The sequence below is a fragment of the Felis catus genome, chromosome B2, assembly GCF_018350175.1.
Source record: "Felis catus isolate Fca126 chromosome B2, F.catus_Fca126_mat1.0, whole genome shotgun sequence".
NCBI lineage: Eukaryota > Metazoa > Chordata > Mammalia > Carnivora > Felidae > Felis > Felis catus.
Window position 1 is genome coordinate 151,878,445 of NC_058372.1, and position 17,156 is coordinate 151,895,600.

General features: G+C 41.7%; 1 protein-coding gene across 1 annotated transcript; it reads right to left on the bottom strand.

Moving 5' to 3' along the window:
• Nucleotides 1-491: 491 nt before the first annotated feature.
• PDCD2 (programmed cell death 2) lies at nucleotides 492-6,181 on the bottom strand. The gene is made up of 6 exons (XM_023254632.2): nucleotides 5,840-6,181; nucleotides 5,060-5,302; nucleotides 4,570-4,701; nucleotides 3,131-3,234; nucleotides 1,867-1,980; nucleotides 492-1,100 (listed from the first exon to the last, which is right to left on the bottom strand). Exons 1-6 carry the CDS (start codon nucleotides 6,120-6,122, stop codon nucleotides 942-944), a joined length of 1,035 nt encoding a protein of 344 aa, XP_023110400.2. The 5' UTR covers nucleotides 6,123-6,181; the 3' UTR covers nucleotides 492-941.
• Nucleotides 6,182-17,156: the final 10,975 nt, after the last annotated feature.

Below are 17,156 nucleotides of genomic sequence, written 5' to 3' on the forward strand. Positions count from 1 at the left end.
AACAGCAATGTCCTTCATGCTTGCTTTAGTCCTGGGCTGGCATCACTCCTGTTCAAAGACGTCACTGTAAAGCACTCGGGGCTAGGAGCCTTAGCATGGTTAACAGATTTGGCTGACCTCAGGGCCTTCCCTCAGGCTGCTGTGTCCTGGGCTAGATTTCCCTAGGGAAATTCCAGCGCCTCATTCCTACCTCCTGCCTCGGGTTTACTTCCCACGTGGTACTGAGATAGAGGGGAAGACCATCATTCTTGCCTTGCAGTCTCTTTTGAGCAGTGCTGCTGGCTGATCAAGGTTGTTTTGAGGTAGAGCTTCTCTTCAAATTCAGTTGAAGTCCTCACATGCACCAGCCTATTTTTCTCATTGTTCTGGACCTCTATGTATACTAGAGCCTGTCTGATTACCAGACAAATCTCTTCAGGTTTTACCCAAATAATTTTCTCTTGGTTTTAACACTGCAAATTTTAGGAGGAAAAACACTCTAACAGATTGTCTTAATTAGGCAATTAACCCACTTTTATTCAAGTAGAAAGAAACAAACACAGGTAAACCAATCACTTCACTTAGTCTTGCCATTCATAGTTAATTAGTTCACACCAAGTATGTACCTTTCCAGATTTCTGTGAACAGAAACATATAAAAATACTTTTATAAAGTATATGAACATACTATGAATATCTTGGTGTCCCTTTAAACCTGTATCTTATTTGATGTGCATATAGGTCTGTATCATTACGATTGCATTACCTTCTGCTATAGGAATACACCAAAATTTATTTACTTGTCACTGGACATTTTTGTTTCACTAATATTTACACATTGTAAACTCACCAAAAACAACATCTTTGTCTCTGGTATAATTATTTCCTTAGGATAAAGTCCTAGTAATGGAATTGCAAGGCCTAAGACAGTATGAGCATTTGTAAGGCTTTATGATGTTGTCTTTAGGGTGTATCTGTTATATCTTGCTTCCAGACAAATTCCTCTGTGTAGCCAATCCCCAGTCTGCAGCTTTCAGCACAGGTGAAGACAGCCACAACACCCCAATCGACACTCCTGCCCAGAGTGTCGGCCTTCAGGTAGTTGAGCAGCTGAGGCATGACCTGAGGAGAGGATGACACAATTAGGTCTGTTTTCAACATACCTTCCTTGCCAAGGTGATAGGGATCTTGGGTGTTTCAGTCTCCGGCTTTGACACTAACTTAATTAATTTTGGATATAGTTTTCACAATTCATTTTTTTACTCAAGAAACAAGTATCACCTACCACTTTGTAAGGTTAGTAAATCCATAGTACAAGAGCGTTTCTACCCAACCCAAATGGATTGTGATAACAGTTCCTTTTGAAAACCCATCTTCATGATTCTATCCATTTTTTCCCTACCAGATCCAAAAACCCTAAACTGAGTAGGGCCTCTGAAACACTTCCTGTCACCAAGTACAAAGGCCTTAAGTGCCAGAACAAGAAAAGAAGGTATATTTAAAATTACAAATGTAACAAAATGGAGACACTAAAAATGATGATTTAACCATACTGAGAGGTGGGGAGGGGTGGTGAAGATGATAGAAGCAACTGCATTTAAATCCTTTTTATTGTACAAGTCAGTCAACGGATAATGTCTAAAAACTAATAAACTGACAAGTTATCAGAAAAAGCACATTATTTAGAAAGAGAAAGGACTACCAGATAAAACAGTAAAAGACATTTCCCTCCAGGGAACAAGGTGGGACCAAGGTGTCCCTTAGGTGGGACAAGGCACTTGCTGTAAATAACAGGACCCATGTGCCTATGTTACTTCAGTGAAGTTTTATAGCATTTAATTACATAACCCAGGGTGACTGTATATTAGAATACTTTTTGAGGTCATACCTGGAATTCAAATATTCTCTTGGCACCACAGGGGCAATCTGGAATATCCTTTTCTTGAGGGATATTTTCACCAGAGATCCAGATGGGTGCAATCCCTCTGCCATATCTGAGAACCTAAAATCAATCAGGATCATGTTCAAATCACAAACATCTCACCTAAGTCTCCCTTGGTAACATGTGCTTTGATAATCTGGAGAAACTCTGCACATGCTCCTACACATGAGTTCCCCTCACTCATCTGAAACACAGTGAGGTTCCCTCACCTCAGACCTGGCACCATTAATGCTTTCTCAGTGTCATCATTTTAGCTTATCTGACTTGGGTTATCAAAATCGTATTTCATAAAAGATAATACGGTTAGAATCGGAATCCTAAGAGTATTTTGTGTAGTTTCTGAATCCAAAATGTAGCCCAGAGTTTGTGCTTACTTTCACACAGATAAAATGAACCTGTTTTAAACTCAGTTAAAAATTTTAAAGGGACAAATGCCAAGTGAAACACTTGTTTAGATAAATACCACAGAGATAAATTTCATTAGCTGTTATACATCAACGGAGTGGCCTTCCTGTTTTGTCACAAGCATATACATTGCTAAAAACTACCTTCTCAGTGTTTAGGACCCGGGTCTGTTCTTCCCATGATCTTCTTCCCCTGGGTACTTGATTCAGTGACTGCTTTATAGGAGTTTAGCTGAGTTTCCTTCAGTGATTTAGGTTTATGGTGAATGTCTTTAAGAATGATGTTAATGGAAGAACAGAGATGAAGAAGAGAAACGTCTGCTGAGCACTTGCTATGTGTCTATACCCTCCCTTCATCCGCACAACCACCCTGTTTTTTCACACTGGAGATGGAGTTACATCAGAGCTTATAGTGTAACTCAAGGATCCAGGACTCTCGCCAACACCAAAGCGCATTTTTCTTTTCACAAAACCAGGGTTTGTGTTACATGTCATGTTGGTTTCATAAGCAAGAGTTCCCTGTTGGACACATGGGCAAAAATATTTTTCCTTTCTGCCACTGGTGCAAACTTCTTGCATCACAGGCAGTATCTTACTCATCTGCTATCTCTGATCCTTTCTTTAGACTATAGACCCTACATGATAAACAGGACAACCTGTAGTCTTTCAGTAACTACTGAAAGGATCAGCAGACCATCTGTGTGAAGGATTCCTGTAAGAAGACCCTAGCTTTATTGTAGTTATCTCTTCTCAGGGATTTTACCCTGAAAAGAACACAAGAAAGAGTTGTATGAATTCTAGTTTACCTGTTCTGGCTCAAGGGCTATTTTAGTTTTAAACTTCTGGAAAATTTTATCTTCCCTGGATTCATGTTTCGCCATGGAATCCAATTCCTCCTCAGGTACTTCACCTGAAAAATCATCAATGTAACTGTTAGGACAATAGGAATAATCCCCATGGCCTGACATCTTCCACATGCCGAGGAAAGGAAATTTCAAACAACCAACTTAGTGTTAAATTGGAGTGAAGGCCAGATGTTCCCACAGGCTTTCCCTGAACTTTTAATTCATTGAAGTTGGTGCTTCAAGACCATCTGACTTTCCAGGCACTCCACTTTACTGTGTAGGTTCCTAGTAAGTACCTCTCTTTAAAGCTTCAAATGAAAAGAACAGACCCATGTCCTGGGTTTAGGACTTGTGTCCAGCAGAGATGACAGGACACCCAACAGATATTGACCCTTTTATTTTCACTACTGCCCTTTAGGCATCTGGACTCTCCCTATCTCTTCGTGTTTCATGCATTTTTCCCAGCTGTTATACTCATTCAGCCATCACAAGCTCCCTGTTGACCTACCCACTTGTTCCTCACACTCCTCTCCTGGAATCCCAGCTATCTGAACCACTGCTGTCCTCAACAGAATTTAGTCTGTGTTACATGTACCAAAGAATATTTTTGATATCACCTGAATATGAACTATAAACCAGTAAGCTGATATTCTAAAGTCTATTTAGATTCTAAAACCTCCTTTTGTAGTGCCTAAGGGCTCAAATTCTGGAGTCAATATCATGTGAGCTCAAACTACAGTTCTAAAACTTTAACAGCTTCGGTTACATGACCAAACAAATTACATGGAAAACCTCAAATTCCTCACTGCAAAATGAAGTACAGTTTCTAACTCTACTGCTTTCAGGATTTTAATGAGATCACACACAAACAGCCCTTGATACAGACTAAGTGTTGGATAAATGTTGGCTACTAATCTGTCTCTTACGTATTTGCTTTGGCCTAGGCACTACACCTAGAGTGTGTTCATCTCTAGATAACCTGTAAAACTGCGAATCTGAAACCGGCCACACGAAAGAGAAACATTTAAACGACCCTGGTCACCTGCCAAACACTAAGCACTCTCACTTATTTGATCTCGATCTGAGAAACATATCTTGGATCCAGAGGAACGTACCAAGTTTCAAGCATCTTGTGGAGCCCTACCCAAATGACCACGTGGATACTTGCCCTGACATGTCTTTATCAGAACTAGAATATATCTGATACATATGCCAAGGAGGGGAGGTACAGGAAGTATATTTTCAAATGATATAATATTTGAATAGTATAGGCTACATACTCCAAAGTGGGTTAACTTTTCCTATCAGTACTTACCTCTTTTCTTGACATACTGAGCCTTTTCTTTCAAGCATTATATTTAATCACTTAATGAATAAAGGTTCTAAAACTGATCCCTTACCCATGCTTCCTATAATTTCTGATTCATTTTCTTTTTCAACAACTTCAGGTGTAATCTCATCTTCTGTTTCTATTACAATTTCAAATTCTGGAAAAAGGAAGTTGTGGTCTGGAATTGTTCTGTCCAAATATTCTGAAACAAGAAAAGGTAACTAGCATAATTACTAGTCATTTAGTTTTATAGCGGGTCTAATAATTTCCCATTTCTCAGGCATATTCTATGTAGTTAACATTTTTGCCAAATAAATATATGTAGTTCCAGCATTTCAGGTTATGGGTCATAAATTAAATGCCTGTATTGAGGCAAGCGTGGGACATAACTGAGTAGGTGGGACGTCACAGTTCCTTTCATAGAGCTGTTCATATCACCAGTTACCAAAATTTTGGAAAAGTATCATACTTTCTTTAATCTTAACTTTTATCCTCACAACAAAAAACCTGGGTTGACAGATGCTATGAAACGGAGCTGAAACTTACAAGAACTGACTCACCTGATTGTGTACAAGCCTGCTTATGTCCCAATCTCCAGTCTAGAGTCTGATGCTCCTTACTGCAGTAATGTGCCTTGTGACATCTGGAGCATGTTTTGGGGCCTAAACAGCCACAAACTCTGCAGAGATGAGCACCAGACTTGAGCTGGAGGCACACAGACTCTCCTGTCTCTGGAGGAGGATTCTCAGAAGGTGGTTCATATGAGTAAAAGTCATTTTTCCTGGGTAGCTGATTTCTAAAAACTATAAGAAAATGAGAAGAGATGTTGTAAATACCGTAAGTAAAACAATACAGCAATCCAAATATTGGGGACTCTGGTCCACACAGGACTGAAAAGACCACAGGTTTTGATTTCAGTGATCTTATTTTCCGAAAGGGGAGAAAAGGGAAAAAAAAGTGAAAAAGAACAAGAAACCAGTTTGGTACCCACAGCAATTTGAATTGGATCTTTGGGCTTATTCAATATAATTAAATAATGAGACTAACAGTTAAGTTACATTGATTCTACACAAATATGGAAACGTTATTGGGCCCAGCTTTCTAAAAAACAATTTTCATTATTTCAGTATAACAACGCCTACTTCGTACCAATCGATTAAATTCAAAAGCTGGGGCCCAGAAGGCGTGAGGAAGCTGAGCGGGGCGGGGGGCGGGGGCCAGGCGCTGCGCTGGACTCTCCACCGCCCCCCCGCCCCCTCCCCCCCCCCCCCCCGCCGCCCCCAGGCGCTGCCCTTCGCATACATGACCCGGGCCCTGGCTCGGGAGCAGCGGCCGCTCACCGCGCAAACCGGCGCAGCACGGCGGCACCCGGCAGCAGAAGAGGAAGAGGCAGCGGTGGAAGGCGTCGGCTCGGTTGGGCAGCGGCGCGTAGAGCTGCAGTAAGAAGGCCAGCGGGCGGCCGCACAGCGCGCAGGCCAGCTCCTCTGGCCCCGGCAGCCCGGCAGCGCCCAGCCACGCCGGCCGCCCGCCCACCTTGCTTGGGAACTGCTCGCTGCGCAGCCGCCACGCCGGCGCTGCTTCCACGAAGCCCAGCTCAGCCGGCCCCGCGCTGGCCACCGCCATGCAGCTGGACAGACCGGCCACTCGCACGCTCGGACTGTCTGGCCGGAAGGCGGAAGTTGGCCACCGGAAGGCGCGCAGAACGGCGAGTCAGAAGCGATTGGGTAACAAGGGAGAGGAGGCGGGACTAAGGAAATAGCCCGATGTAAGCACGCTCGGTGAGACCCTAATTTCCGGTCCCCTGAGGTGAGGGTGGGGGTAGCTTTTAGGGATTAGGGGTTAGGGTTAGGGTTAGGAATTTATCCTAATGAGCCAAGAGGAGGTGTGTGCAAGTTCACCAGCTGGTTCAAGTATTTCAACTGTGTCCTTGGTTTTGGTTTTTTCCTCTGCCCTGCTCTTTGGACTTGTCGGCCATTGCCACTTCAAACACTGAGAGTTTTATTTTTTTAAGTAAAAGTTTACAATAAAAATTCAACTAGAAATGCAACAAGTCTGAAACTGCAATCTACAAAAGTGAAAAGGACCATGGAGCTACTGTCCCTGCTCCTTTTCTTGCAGCAGCCTGCCACCTGCACGTGGCAGCTGACACTGGGAGCTGCCTGTGGGCCAAACCCCAAAACCTGCTCGTGCGGGGCCAACGTCTGGCCATCCCATTATCCTGGGCCCCTTCTCCTGGCGCCATGAGGATTTTATTGGCTGTTTCTTGTTTAAATCTCAAGGAGGCATGAGCGAATGTAGGTGGGATTCAGCTATGGGATTCATCCCAGATGCTTCTATTTCTAGTACCTATCTTATAGCAAAATTACATCTAACATTTCCTTTCTTTTGAAAACAAGTTTCCTTAATTTTATTTAAACTTTATAGAGTTAAAACATATAATGGGGTGCTTGGGTGGCTCAGTCGGTTAAGCCTCCAACTCTTGATTTCAGCTCAGGCCATGATCCCAGGGTCATGGAATCGAGCCCCTCATCCAGCTTTGAGCTGAGCGTTGAGCTTGCTTAAGATTCTCTCTCCCTCTCCCTCTGCTCTTCCCCTGCCTGCTCTCTCTCTCTCTCTCTCTCTCTCTCTCTCTCTAAAACAAAAACCACTAAAACCACCAAACAACCATGAAACATAACAACATTCTTTCATCTTAGTGTTACCTCTTTAGTGTTATTTTGTTTTCAAAAGCACATCTTAATCATTCTTGGATTCTTAAGCAAATAATTAAGTTCTGTTTTACTGAAAGGAAAAACAATATGAGAATGTTTATTTTTAAAAACTGCAATCTTGAAATTGAGTAAGCAACATCCCTTCTAAGATTGGGTATTTGTAGATATGAATTGAGTTGTGAGGGAGAAGAGCTAGTCTATTCTCTGTCCATTGAGGCTAGGGAAGAGTGAGAGCCCCGCTCATGGGTAAGGTAGCTTTGACTTCTGGTTAGGTCCACAGTACAGGATATGTAAAAGCAGATTGTTGAGTGACGGTTTGCTTCATGCCAGTGACAACCTGCTCCAACTCAATTGTTCTTAGCAAACTTTTCTTTCCAGCAGTGGAGTCCCAGGCTTTTTAGGGAATCCCGTGACTTTTCACACCACAAGTTTGTCATACATACAATTCAAGCATATGAAGATGGGGTAATGCCAGAGACACTTCTTCAAAACTGAAACCCATTTGTGAGATCTGTTTCAGTTCCTACTGTAGACACCTCTTTTTTTATTATTAATTACCGAAAACATTTAACTTGGAATCAATTTATTATGAATTCTAGCATATTTTTAGTGGACAGATGTTCAAATCTGTGCCCTCTTTACCCTGAATTACTGTCAGAATGCTTGTAGTCTATGGTTCAGCTTTAGTTTCTGTCTTTATTACAATGGATCTGAAAACATCAACTTTCATCTCAGGGATTGATACGACCTTTACTCCTCTGTCTTCCTAAGTCTCTGAGTGGATGTTCTCCAACGTGATCTTTTTGGTCCTCATGCCCCCTTCCTACCCCTCTGTTGAGGTACACACCTCCCCCTGGATATGATCTAGCATCTCCCAAACTGTCATCTCAAGGCAATGTTTTTTTTTTTTTTTTATGAGTCTTTATTTTGCTAAGGTTCAGATGACGTTCCCTGTGACTCACTTCATTACCCCCAAGTAAAAGGAGCAAGCCAGCAGTTCAAATCTTACATGTTGCCAATATTGCAGAATATCTGCATTGAATGAGCCCTGGTGAGTATGAGTCATTTTGCTGCTGAACACACATGCTCCCACACTGCCCGCCATTGGCCTCAGGTCACCTAGACACTAGACTCTTCCACCTACAGAAGGGAATTTACAAGGACCACTTAATAATTTTAGGTCTATAAAGAGCAAAAGGTGTTTTCCTAAAACACTGAGGAGAAAATGAGGCTTAGCAGAAGAACTGCCCCTAGGTCACAACTGCAGGACAGTCTCTCATTGTGTATTATTGGTGGGAATGGCTAGTTTGTCCTTTGGAAGCCACCAAGAACAAGGACTCTTTGAACCAAGTCTCTACTCAACTCTGGACAAAAAATTGGCATATTTGACATCCTCACCTTTGTTTAGGGCCTTTAGTGGTTTTGCACAGCCATCACAGCCCCGAATACGCAGCCAGACATTTGAATCTCCACAATCCACATTGGACCTGTCTTTTGGAGTCTAGTTTCTCATTATTCTCACTTGATATTCCTTATTTGTTGGGCAGGGTCAGGGGCTAGGGACTGGGTCAGGGTCAAGGTCAGGGTCTTGGTCTTGGTCTGGGCCTTACATTCTGGGTCAGTGTCAAGGTTGATATTTGGGACAAGGCCTTGTTCTGTGTCAGGGTCAGGGTTTGGCTTTATCATAAGTGGCCCCCTTCCCTATCTTATGTCTCTTCTCTGTTTCTCCTCTTTCTGAGCCTCTAGGATGTACAGGACTCTCACACATTCGGAGTTGATCTGGGGAGCACTGGTTTCTTGCCTCTCAGTCTTGGGCTCTAAAAAAAAGAGTGAAATATCCACCTGGTCACTGACTGTTTCAAATTCAACTCAACTCTGATCATGGATTGTGAATAGCCTCAGAGATCATGCAGGATCCTTCCACTGTCCCTCCTGGGAAGGGTGCTGCTGGCTCCACTCTGCCTGGGGGTTCCCAGGTTCCAGCACAGCTCTGACCCATGAGGGCACTCAGTAGACATACGTGGTTTTATATAGGATGAGGTGTGGTGACTTACCAGCCCCCTTCTTGTGGGCTGGTGGGGCCCTCCTGGCACTGGGTGGATCCTTCATCCCATCTGAGTGATCACCAGTAGATAATCAGGTTTCAGACAGGACAACCATCCAGGCAGGCATCTGTGGTCCTTCAGCTCAGGGCAGCCTGGCTCCTGACAACCCTCGTGGCCCATTACTGAGCTGACTGTGCTGCTGGGCAACTTAACAGGTTCATAGGCAGTGTAGACAGTTCCAATGTATGTTTTCATTCCCAGCATCTGTGTGGTTGAGACAAGCACCTCCTCCCTCACTCTTAGCCTGCCAAGAGCTGTAATAAACCTCCAAATACAGAATGTGGCCCTGGCTACAACGGGCATACAGCAGACCGGCTCTGCAGTCCTTTGGCCTCCAGATTGTAGTATAAACCTTTGAAATGCATACTTGTTAAGAATCAAGGAAATAGGAACAACTGTGTCTCCTAGTGAGTAGTTTCTCACTGAGGCTGTGGGGTCTCAGAGAACCACATGCATGACCCAGGGACTGTGGCCTCCAGAAAGCCTGCCAACTGGGGATTTCATGCTGTGGAGTAATCCTTGGGTCTCCTACTGCTTCACTGAGCAATAATTTCCTTACTATACATTTGGTCTCTGCTCTTTGTAAAGGAGAGAGAGGAGACTGTAATATGGACCAGTTTGTTCGTTGAGAATGGGTGATTAATGTGGTCAGGGGGCAGGTGTTACTCCTGGGCTCCCTCCTTCCAGGGACACGAGTGAGGTCTGTGTGTCTTCTAGTCTCTGAGACTTGAGGACCCAATGCCCAAAGCAGGAGCCTTGAGTTTACCACCAACAGCAAAGTTAGTTTTTCTGCAGCTGGAAGAGTGTTTTGCCATCGTGGGAGGACAGCAAGAGCACTGGATGGACCACTGCAGTCCCTGGCCCTAAGTGAACCCCTTCCTTTCTTGGGCACAGCAGATTACAGTGCTGTGCAGTTGGCCATCAGTGATGTGGAGTTTGCTGCTTTCCCAACCTGGCATCCATTGTCATGCCCAAGTCCAGTAACTTAGCTTGCCTTTGGGAACTACATCTCGCTTGTCTCCCATGCAAACAGTTCCAGAGGGCAGCCCCCACCTCCCATCTGCCTCAGTGTTGGGCACATGATCCAAGTCTAGCCAACCCCATCTCCATCCTCTGGGTGCTCTGATGACTTCAAGGATGAGAATGTGACCCAAGCCAGGCCAAAGATACTTAACCACATGACTTTTCAGGGATCCTAAGGGAAATAGAAACCTTTCCCAGTAGAATGGACAGTGAGTGGGTGTCAGCCTGGAGTTGCTGGAGGCCCCAGACACAGTGAGAGAAACCTCTGAATGGAGCCCTCCCAAAGGCATTTGGCAGGATGGAGGTTTGGAGAGGGTCCAGGTCACCCTGGGAGAGTGTGAGCCCCTGGGCCTGCCAGATCCAAACCCATTCCTAACGTGCTTCTGGCAAGTATTACTTTATTTCTACCATTAAAAAATACTAAGTTATTTTACCTCAGTAAGTATGTTCATTTGCTTGCAATTCAAACAGTCATAGCTGACACATCAGGATCAATAATCCCTGAGCCCCTCTGTGCACACTGTCCTCACTGGGTGGGCCATGGCTGGGATGATGAAAGCTCTCATCTCCTCTAGGTTTCCAGTCTGATGCAATAGGTTTCTCTTATTTGACCTTTAATTTCTCCTCTCTTTCTAGTTTTCTTCATAATTGTCACAATTAATGAGACAATATTAATGTGTTATTTTAACTGAGGTCTATAATTTATCCATGTTCCCTCTGTTCTACCTTTTCCTGCTCCATGACATGTAGTCAGCATGTCGTTTTGGGCTTTTCTTTGCTGTGACAGTTTCTCAAACTTTTCCTTGTTTAGATGACCTTAGCAGTAGTGAGGAAAACTGGTTGGGCATTTAAAAAAATGACTTATTGGTTTTAAAATAAAAAAAAAACATTTTAAATATTTTCCTGGTTTTGTAATTTGTTTCAGGAGGAGAATTTAGTGGTCCATCACTTACATATATAACACCCAATGCCTATCACAAGTGCCCTCCATAATACCCATCATCCATTTAGCCCACCCCCCACCCCACCCCCCTCCAGCTACTCTCAGTTTGGCCTCTAGTTAGGAGTCTGTTTTATGGTTTACCTCTCTCTTTTTCTCCCCACTATGTTCATCTATTTTTTGTTTAGTAAGTTTCACATGAGTAACATCATATGGTATTTATCTTTCTCTGGCTTATTTTGCTTAGCATAATACACTCTAGTGTCATCCATGTCATTGCAAATGGAGGCATTTTCATTCCTTTTTATGGATGAGTAATATTCCATTGTATATACATACCACATCTTCTTTATCCATTCACCAGCTGATTGACATTTGGGCTCTTTACATAATTTGGCTACTGTTGATAGTGCTGCTATAAACATCGAGGTGCAAGTGCCCCTTCAAATCAGTATTTTTTTATTCTTTGGGTAAATGCCTAGGAGTACAGTTGCCGAGTCGTAGGGTAGCTCTATTTTTAACTTTTTGAGGAACCTCCATACTGTTCTCCAGAATGGCTGCACCGGTGTGCATTCCCACCAATAGTATAAAAGCTTTCCCCTTTCTCCCCATCCTCCCCAACTTCTGTTGTTTCCTGAGTTGTTAATTTTAGCAATTTTGACAGGTGTGAGGTGATATCTCATTGTAGTTTTGATTCGTATTTCCCTGATGATGGGTGATGTTGAACAACTTTCAGTGTGTCTGTTGGCCATCTGGATGTCTTCTATGGAAAAGCGTCTATTCATATCTTCTTCCCATTTCTTAACTGGGTTATTTGTTTTTTGGGTGTTGAGTTTGATAAGTTCTTTATAGATTTTTGGAACTAGCCTTTATCAGATATGTCATTTGTAAATATCTTCTCCCATTCTGTAGACTGCCTTTTAGTTTTGTTGATTTTTTTTCTTCACTGTGCAGAAGCTTTTTATCTTGATGAGGTCCCAATAGTTCATTTTTGCTTTTGTTTCCCTTGCCTCTGGAGACGTGTCTAGTAAGAAGTTGCTCTGGCTGAGGTCAAAGAAGTTGCTGCTTGTGTTCTCCTCTAAGATTTTGATGGTTTCCTGTCTCACACTTAGGTCTTTCATCCCTTTGGAATTTATATTTGTGTATGGTGTAAGAAAGTGGTTCAGTTTCATTTTTCTGCATGTTGTTGTCCAGTTTTCCCAACACCATTTGCTGAAGAGACTGTCTTTTTTTCCATTGGATATTCTTTTCTATTTTGTTGAAGATGTGGACCATATAGCTCCGGATCCACTTCTGGGTTCTCTATTCTGTTTCATTGATCTGTGTGTCTGTTATTGTGCCAGTACCATACTTTCTTGATGACTACAGCTTTGTAATATAGCTTGAAATCTGGAATTGTGGTGCCTCCAGTTCTGTCTTTCTTTTTTGGGTTTGCTTTGGCTATTCAGGATCCTTTCTAATTCCATACACATTTTAGGATTGTTTGTTCTAGCTCTGCAAAAAATGCTGGTGGCACTTTGAAAGGGATTGCTTTGGATGTATAGATTGCTTTGGGTACTAGAGACATTTTAACAGTGTTCTTCCAATCTGTGAGAATAGAGTGATTTTCCATTTCGTTGTGTCTTCTTCAATTTCTTTCATAAGAGTTTTCAGAGTACAGTCTTGTACCTCTTTAGTTAGGCTTATTATTAGGTATTTTATTGTTTTTGGTACAACTGCAAATAGGATCAATTCCTTGATATCTTTTTCTGCTGCTTAATTATTGGTGTATAGAAATGCAACAGATTTCTGCATGTTGATTTTATATCCTGTGACTTTGCTGAATTCATGTATTAGTTCTAGCAATTTTTTGCTTGAGTCTTTCAGTTTTTCTACATAGAGTATCATGTCATCTGCAAATAGTGAAAGTTTGACTTCTTCTTTGCCAATTTGGATGCCTTTTATGTCTTTTTGTTGTCCGATTGCTGAGACTAGGACTTCCAGTACTATATTCAATAGCAGTGGTGAGAGGGGGCATCCTTGTCTTGTTCCTGACCATAGCAGAAAGGCTCTCAGTTTTTCCCCATTGAGGATGATATTAGCTGTGGGTCTTTATATATGGCCTACATGATGTTGAAATCTGCTCCATCTATCCCTATTTTGTTGAGAGTTTTTATCCAGAAAGGATTCTGTATTTTGTCAAGTGTTTTTCTGTATCTATTGACAGGATCATATGGCCTTATCCTTTCTTTTGTTAATGTGGCATATCACGTCAATTGATTTGCGAATACTGAACTAGCCCTGCAGTCCAAGAATAAATCCCACTTGATCGTGGTGAATAATTCTTTTAATGTACTGTTGAAATTGATTTGCTAATATTTTATTCAGAATTTTTACATCCATGACCATCAGGGATATTAGCCTGCAATTCTCCTTTTTGGTGGGGTCTTTTTTGGTTTTGGAATCAAGGTAGCGGTGGCCTTATAGAATGAGTTTGGAAGTTTTCCTTCCGTTTCTATTTTTTGGGAACAGTTTGAGAAGAATAGGTATCAACTCTGCTTTATTTTATTTTATTTTATTTTATTTATTTTTATTTTCTTAAACAATTTTTTGATATAATTTATTGTCAAGTTGGCTAACATACAGTGTATACAGTGTGCTCTTGGTTTTGGGGGTAGATTCCCATGATTCACAGCTTAATACATCACCCAGTGCTCATTCCAACAAGTGCCCTTCTCAATGCCCATAACCCATATTCCCCTCTTCCCCTCCCCCCCCATCAACCCTCAGTTTGTTCTCTCTATTTAAGAGTCTCTTATGGTTTGCCTCCCTCTCTGTTTGAAACTATTTTTTCCCCTTTCCTTCTCCTGCGGTCTTCTGTTAAGTTTCTCAAGTTCCACATATGAGTGAAACATATGACATCTGTCTTTCTCTGACTGACATATTTCACTCAGCATAATACCCTCCAGTTCTATCCGTGCAAATGGCAGGATTTCATTCTTTTTCATTGCCAAGTAGTATTCCATTGTAGATATAAACCACATCTTCTTTATCCATTCATCAGTCAATGGACATTTAGGCTCTTTCCATAATTTGGCTCTTGTTGAAAGAGTTGTTATAAACATTGGGGCACCTGTGCCCCTATGAATGAGCACTTATGTATCCTTTGCATAAATTCCTAGTAGTGCTATTGCTGGGTCATAGGGTAGTTCTATTTTTAATTTTTTGAGGAACCTCCACACTGTTTTCCAGAGCGGCTGCACCAGTTTTCATTCCCACCAACAGTGCAAGAGGGTTCCCGTTTCTCCACATCCTCGCCAGCGTCTGTTGTTTCCTGAGTTGTTAATTTTAGCCACTCTGACTGGTGTGAGGTGGTATCTCAATGTGGTTTTGATTTTTACTTCCCTGATGATGAGTGACATTGAGCATCTTTTCATGTGTCTGTTGGCCATCTGGATGTCTTCTTCGGAAAAGTGCCTATTCATGTCTTCTGCCCATTTTCCCCTGGATTATTTGTTTTTCAGGTATTGAGTTTGGTAAGTTTTTTATAGATTTTGGATCCTAACCCTTTATCCGATATGTCATTTGCAAATATCTTCTCCCATTCCATTGGTTGCCTTGTAGTCTTGTTGATTGTTTCCTTTGCAGTGCAGAAGCTTTTTATCTTGATGAAATCCCAAATAGTTCATTTTTTGATTTTATTTCCCTTGCCTTTGGAGACGTGTCAAGCAAGAAATTGCTGCAGCTGAGGTCAAAGAGGTTTTTGCTTGCTTTCTCCTCTAGGGTTTTGATGGTTTCCTGTCTCACATTGAGGTCTTTCATCCATTTTGAGTTTATTTTTGTGTCTGGTGTAAGAAAGTGGTCCGGGTTCATTCTTCTGCATGTCGCTGTCCAGTTTTCCCAGCACCACTTGCTGAAGAGACTCTCTATTCCATTGGATATTCTTTTCTGCTTTGTCAAAGATTAGTTGGCCATACATTTGTGGGTACATTCTGGGTTCTCTATTCTGTTACATTGGTCTATGTGTCTGTTTTTGTGCCAATATCACGCTGTCTTGATGATTATAGCTTTGTAGTAGAGGCTAAAGTGTGGAATTGTGATGCCTCCTGCTTTGGTTTTCTTTTTCAACATTATGTTAGCTATTTGGGGTCTTTTGTGGTTCCATACAAATTTTAGGATTATTTGTTCTAGTTTTTAGAAGAATGCCAGTGCAATTTTGATTGGGATTGCATTGAATGTGTAGATTGCTTTGGGTAGTATTGACATTTTAACAATATTCGTTCTTGCAATCCATGAGCATGGAATGTTTTTCCATTTCTTTGTGTCTTATTCAATTCCTTTCATAAGTTTTCTATAGTTTGCAGCATACAAAACTTTTACATCTTTGGTTAGGTTTATTCCTAGGTATTTTATGGTTCTTGGTGCAATTGTAAATGGGATCACTTTCTTGATTTCTCTTTTTGTTGCTTCATTATTGGTGTATAGAAACGCAATCGATTCCTGTACATCGATTTGTATCCTGTGATTTTGCTGAATTCATGGATCAGTTCTAGCATCTTTTTGGCGGAGTCTTTTGGGTTTTCCATGTAGGGTATCATGTCATTGCGAAAAGTGAAAGTTTGACTTCTTCTTTGCCAATTTGGATGCCTATTGTTTCATTTTGTTGTCTGATTGCTGAGGCACAGACTTACAACACTATGTTAAACAACAGTGGTGAGAGTGGACATCCCTGTCGTGTTCCTGATCTCAGGGGGAAAGCTCTCAGTTTTTCCCTATTGAGGATAATATTAGCTGTGGGCTCTTCATATATGGCTTTTGTGATGTTAAGGTATGTTCCTTCTGTCCTGACTTTATTGAGGGTTTTTATTAAGGAAGCATGCTGTATTTTGTCAAATACGTTTTTCTGCATCTATTGAACAGGATCATATGGTTCTTATCCCTTTCTTCTCTTAATGTGATGTATTGCATTGATTTGTGACTACTGAACCAGCCCTGCAGTCAGGAATGAATCCCACTTGATCATAGGGACTAATTCTTTTGCGTGTGTGTGTGTGTGTGTGTGTGTGTGTGTGTGTATGTGTGTGTTTTAAGTATAACCTTTATTTTTAATACATTTATGCAAAATGTTTGAGGATTTAACAATTGGCTTCTGCTGGCTCTAGCACACCATGGATGGATAGTTAAATAAAGTTGTAGAGGTTGAAAGCACAGAAATTCATAACTTATTACTATGCAGGGAAGGAGGGGAAAACAGTCCAAAATGATTCTTAAATTTTAGCCCTGAATAGCAAGGAAAGAGAGAGAGGGAAGAGCAGATTTGAACAGAGAAGATGCTGATTAATCTTGGAATTTATTTATCTCTAAAGAAACTTGAGGGTGGCTTGAAATATAGGTCTCCACTTATGCTCAAAGAAAAATCTATCACATTAGGAATCATCTGTTTGAAGATTATTGCTGAATCATGAAGGGGAATGAGAGAAATGAGGACAGAACTTTGGGGATATTGTCTACATTTTGGCGTCTGGCTAAGGTATGTGAATTAGAGAAAGAGATACAGATGGAAAAATCCAGAGAAGCATGAGGATTATCAGTACAGGAATTAAAAAGAAACCAAGGAGGAAAGGCTTTTTAAGGAATCTGCATTTAGGATTGTTGAACACTACTAAAGGAATGTTGTCCAGGGGTGGGCCACAAGAAAGGCACCATTTTTTTTTTCTGATGCAACTGGCAAAAAGCAGTGTGAAGCAATGGCAACACTATCGAATGTTGTGCTAAAGTTTAACATCTCACAACTTACAATTGAGCCCCTCTTCAGCCATTTACTATTAGCTGTGGGACTTTAGGGCAACTCCCAAATGTTATAAATCATAGAAGGGAAAAGGGAACTGACAGACATTTG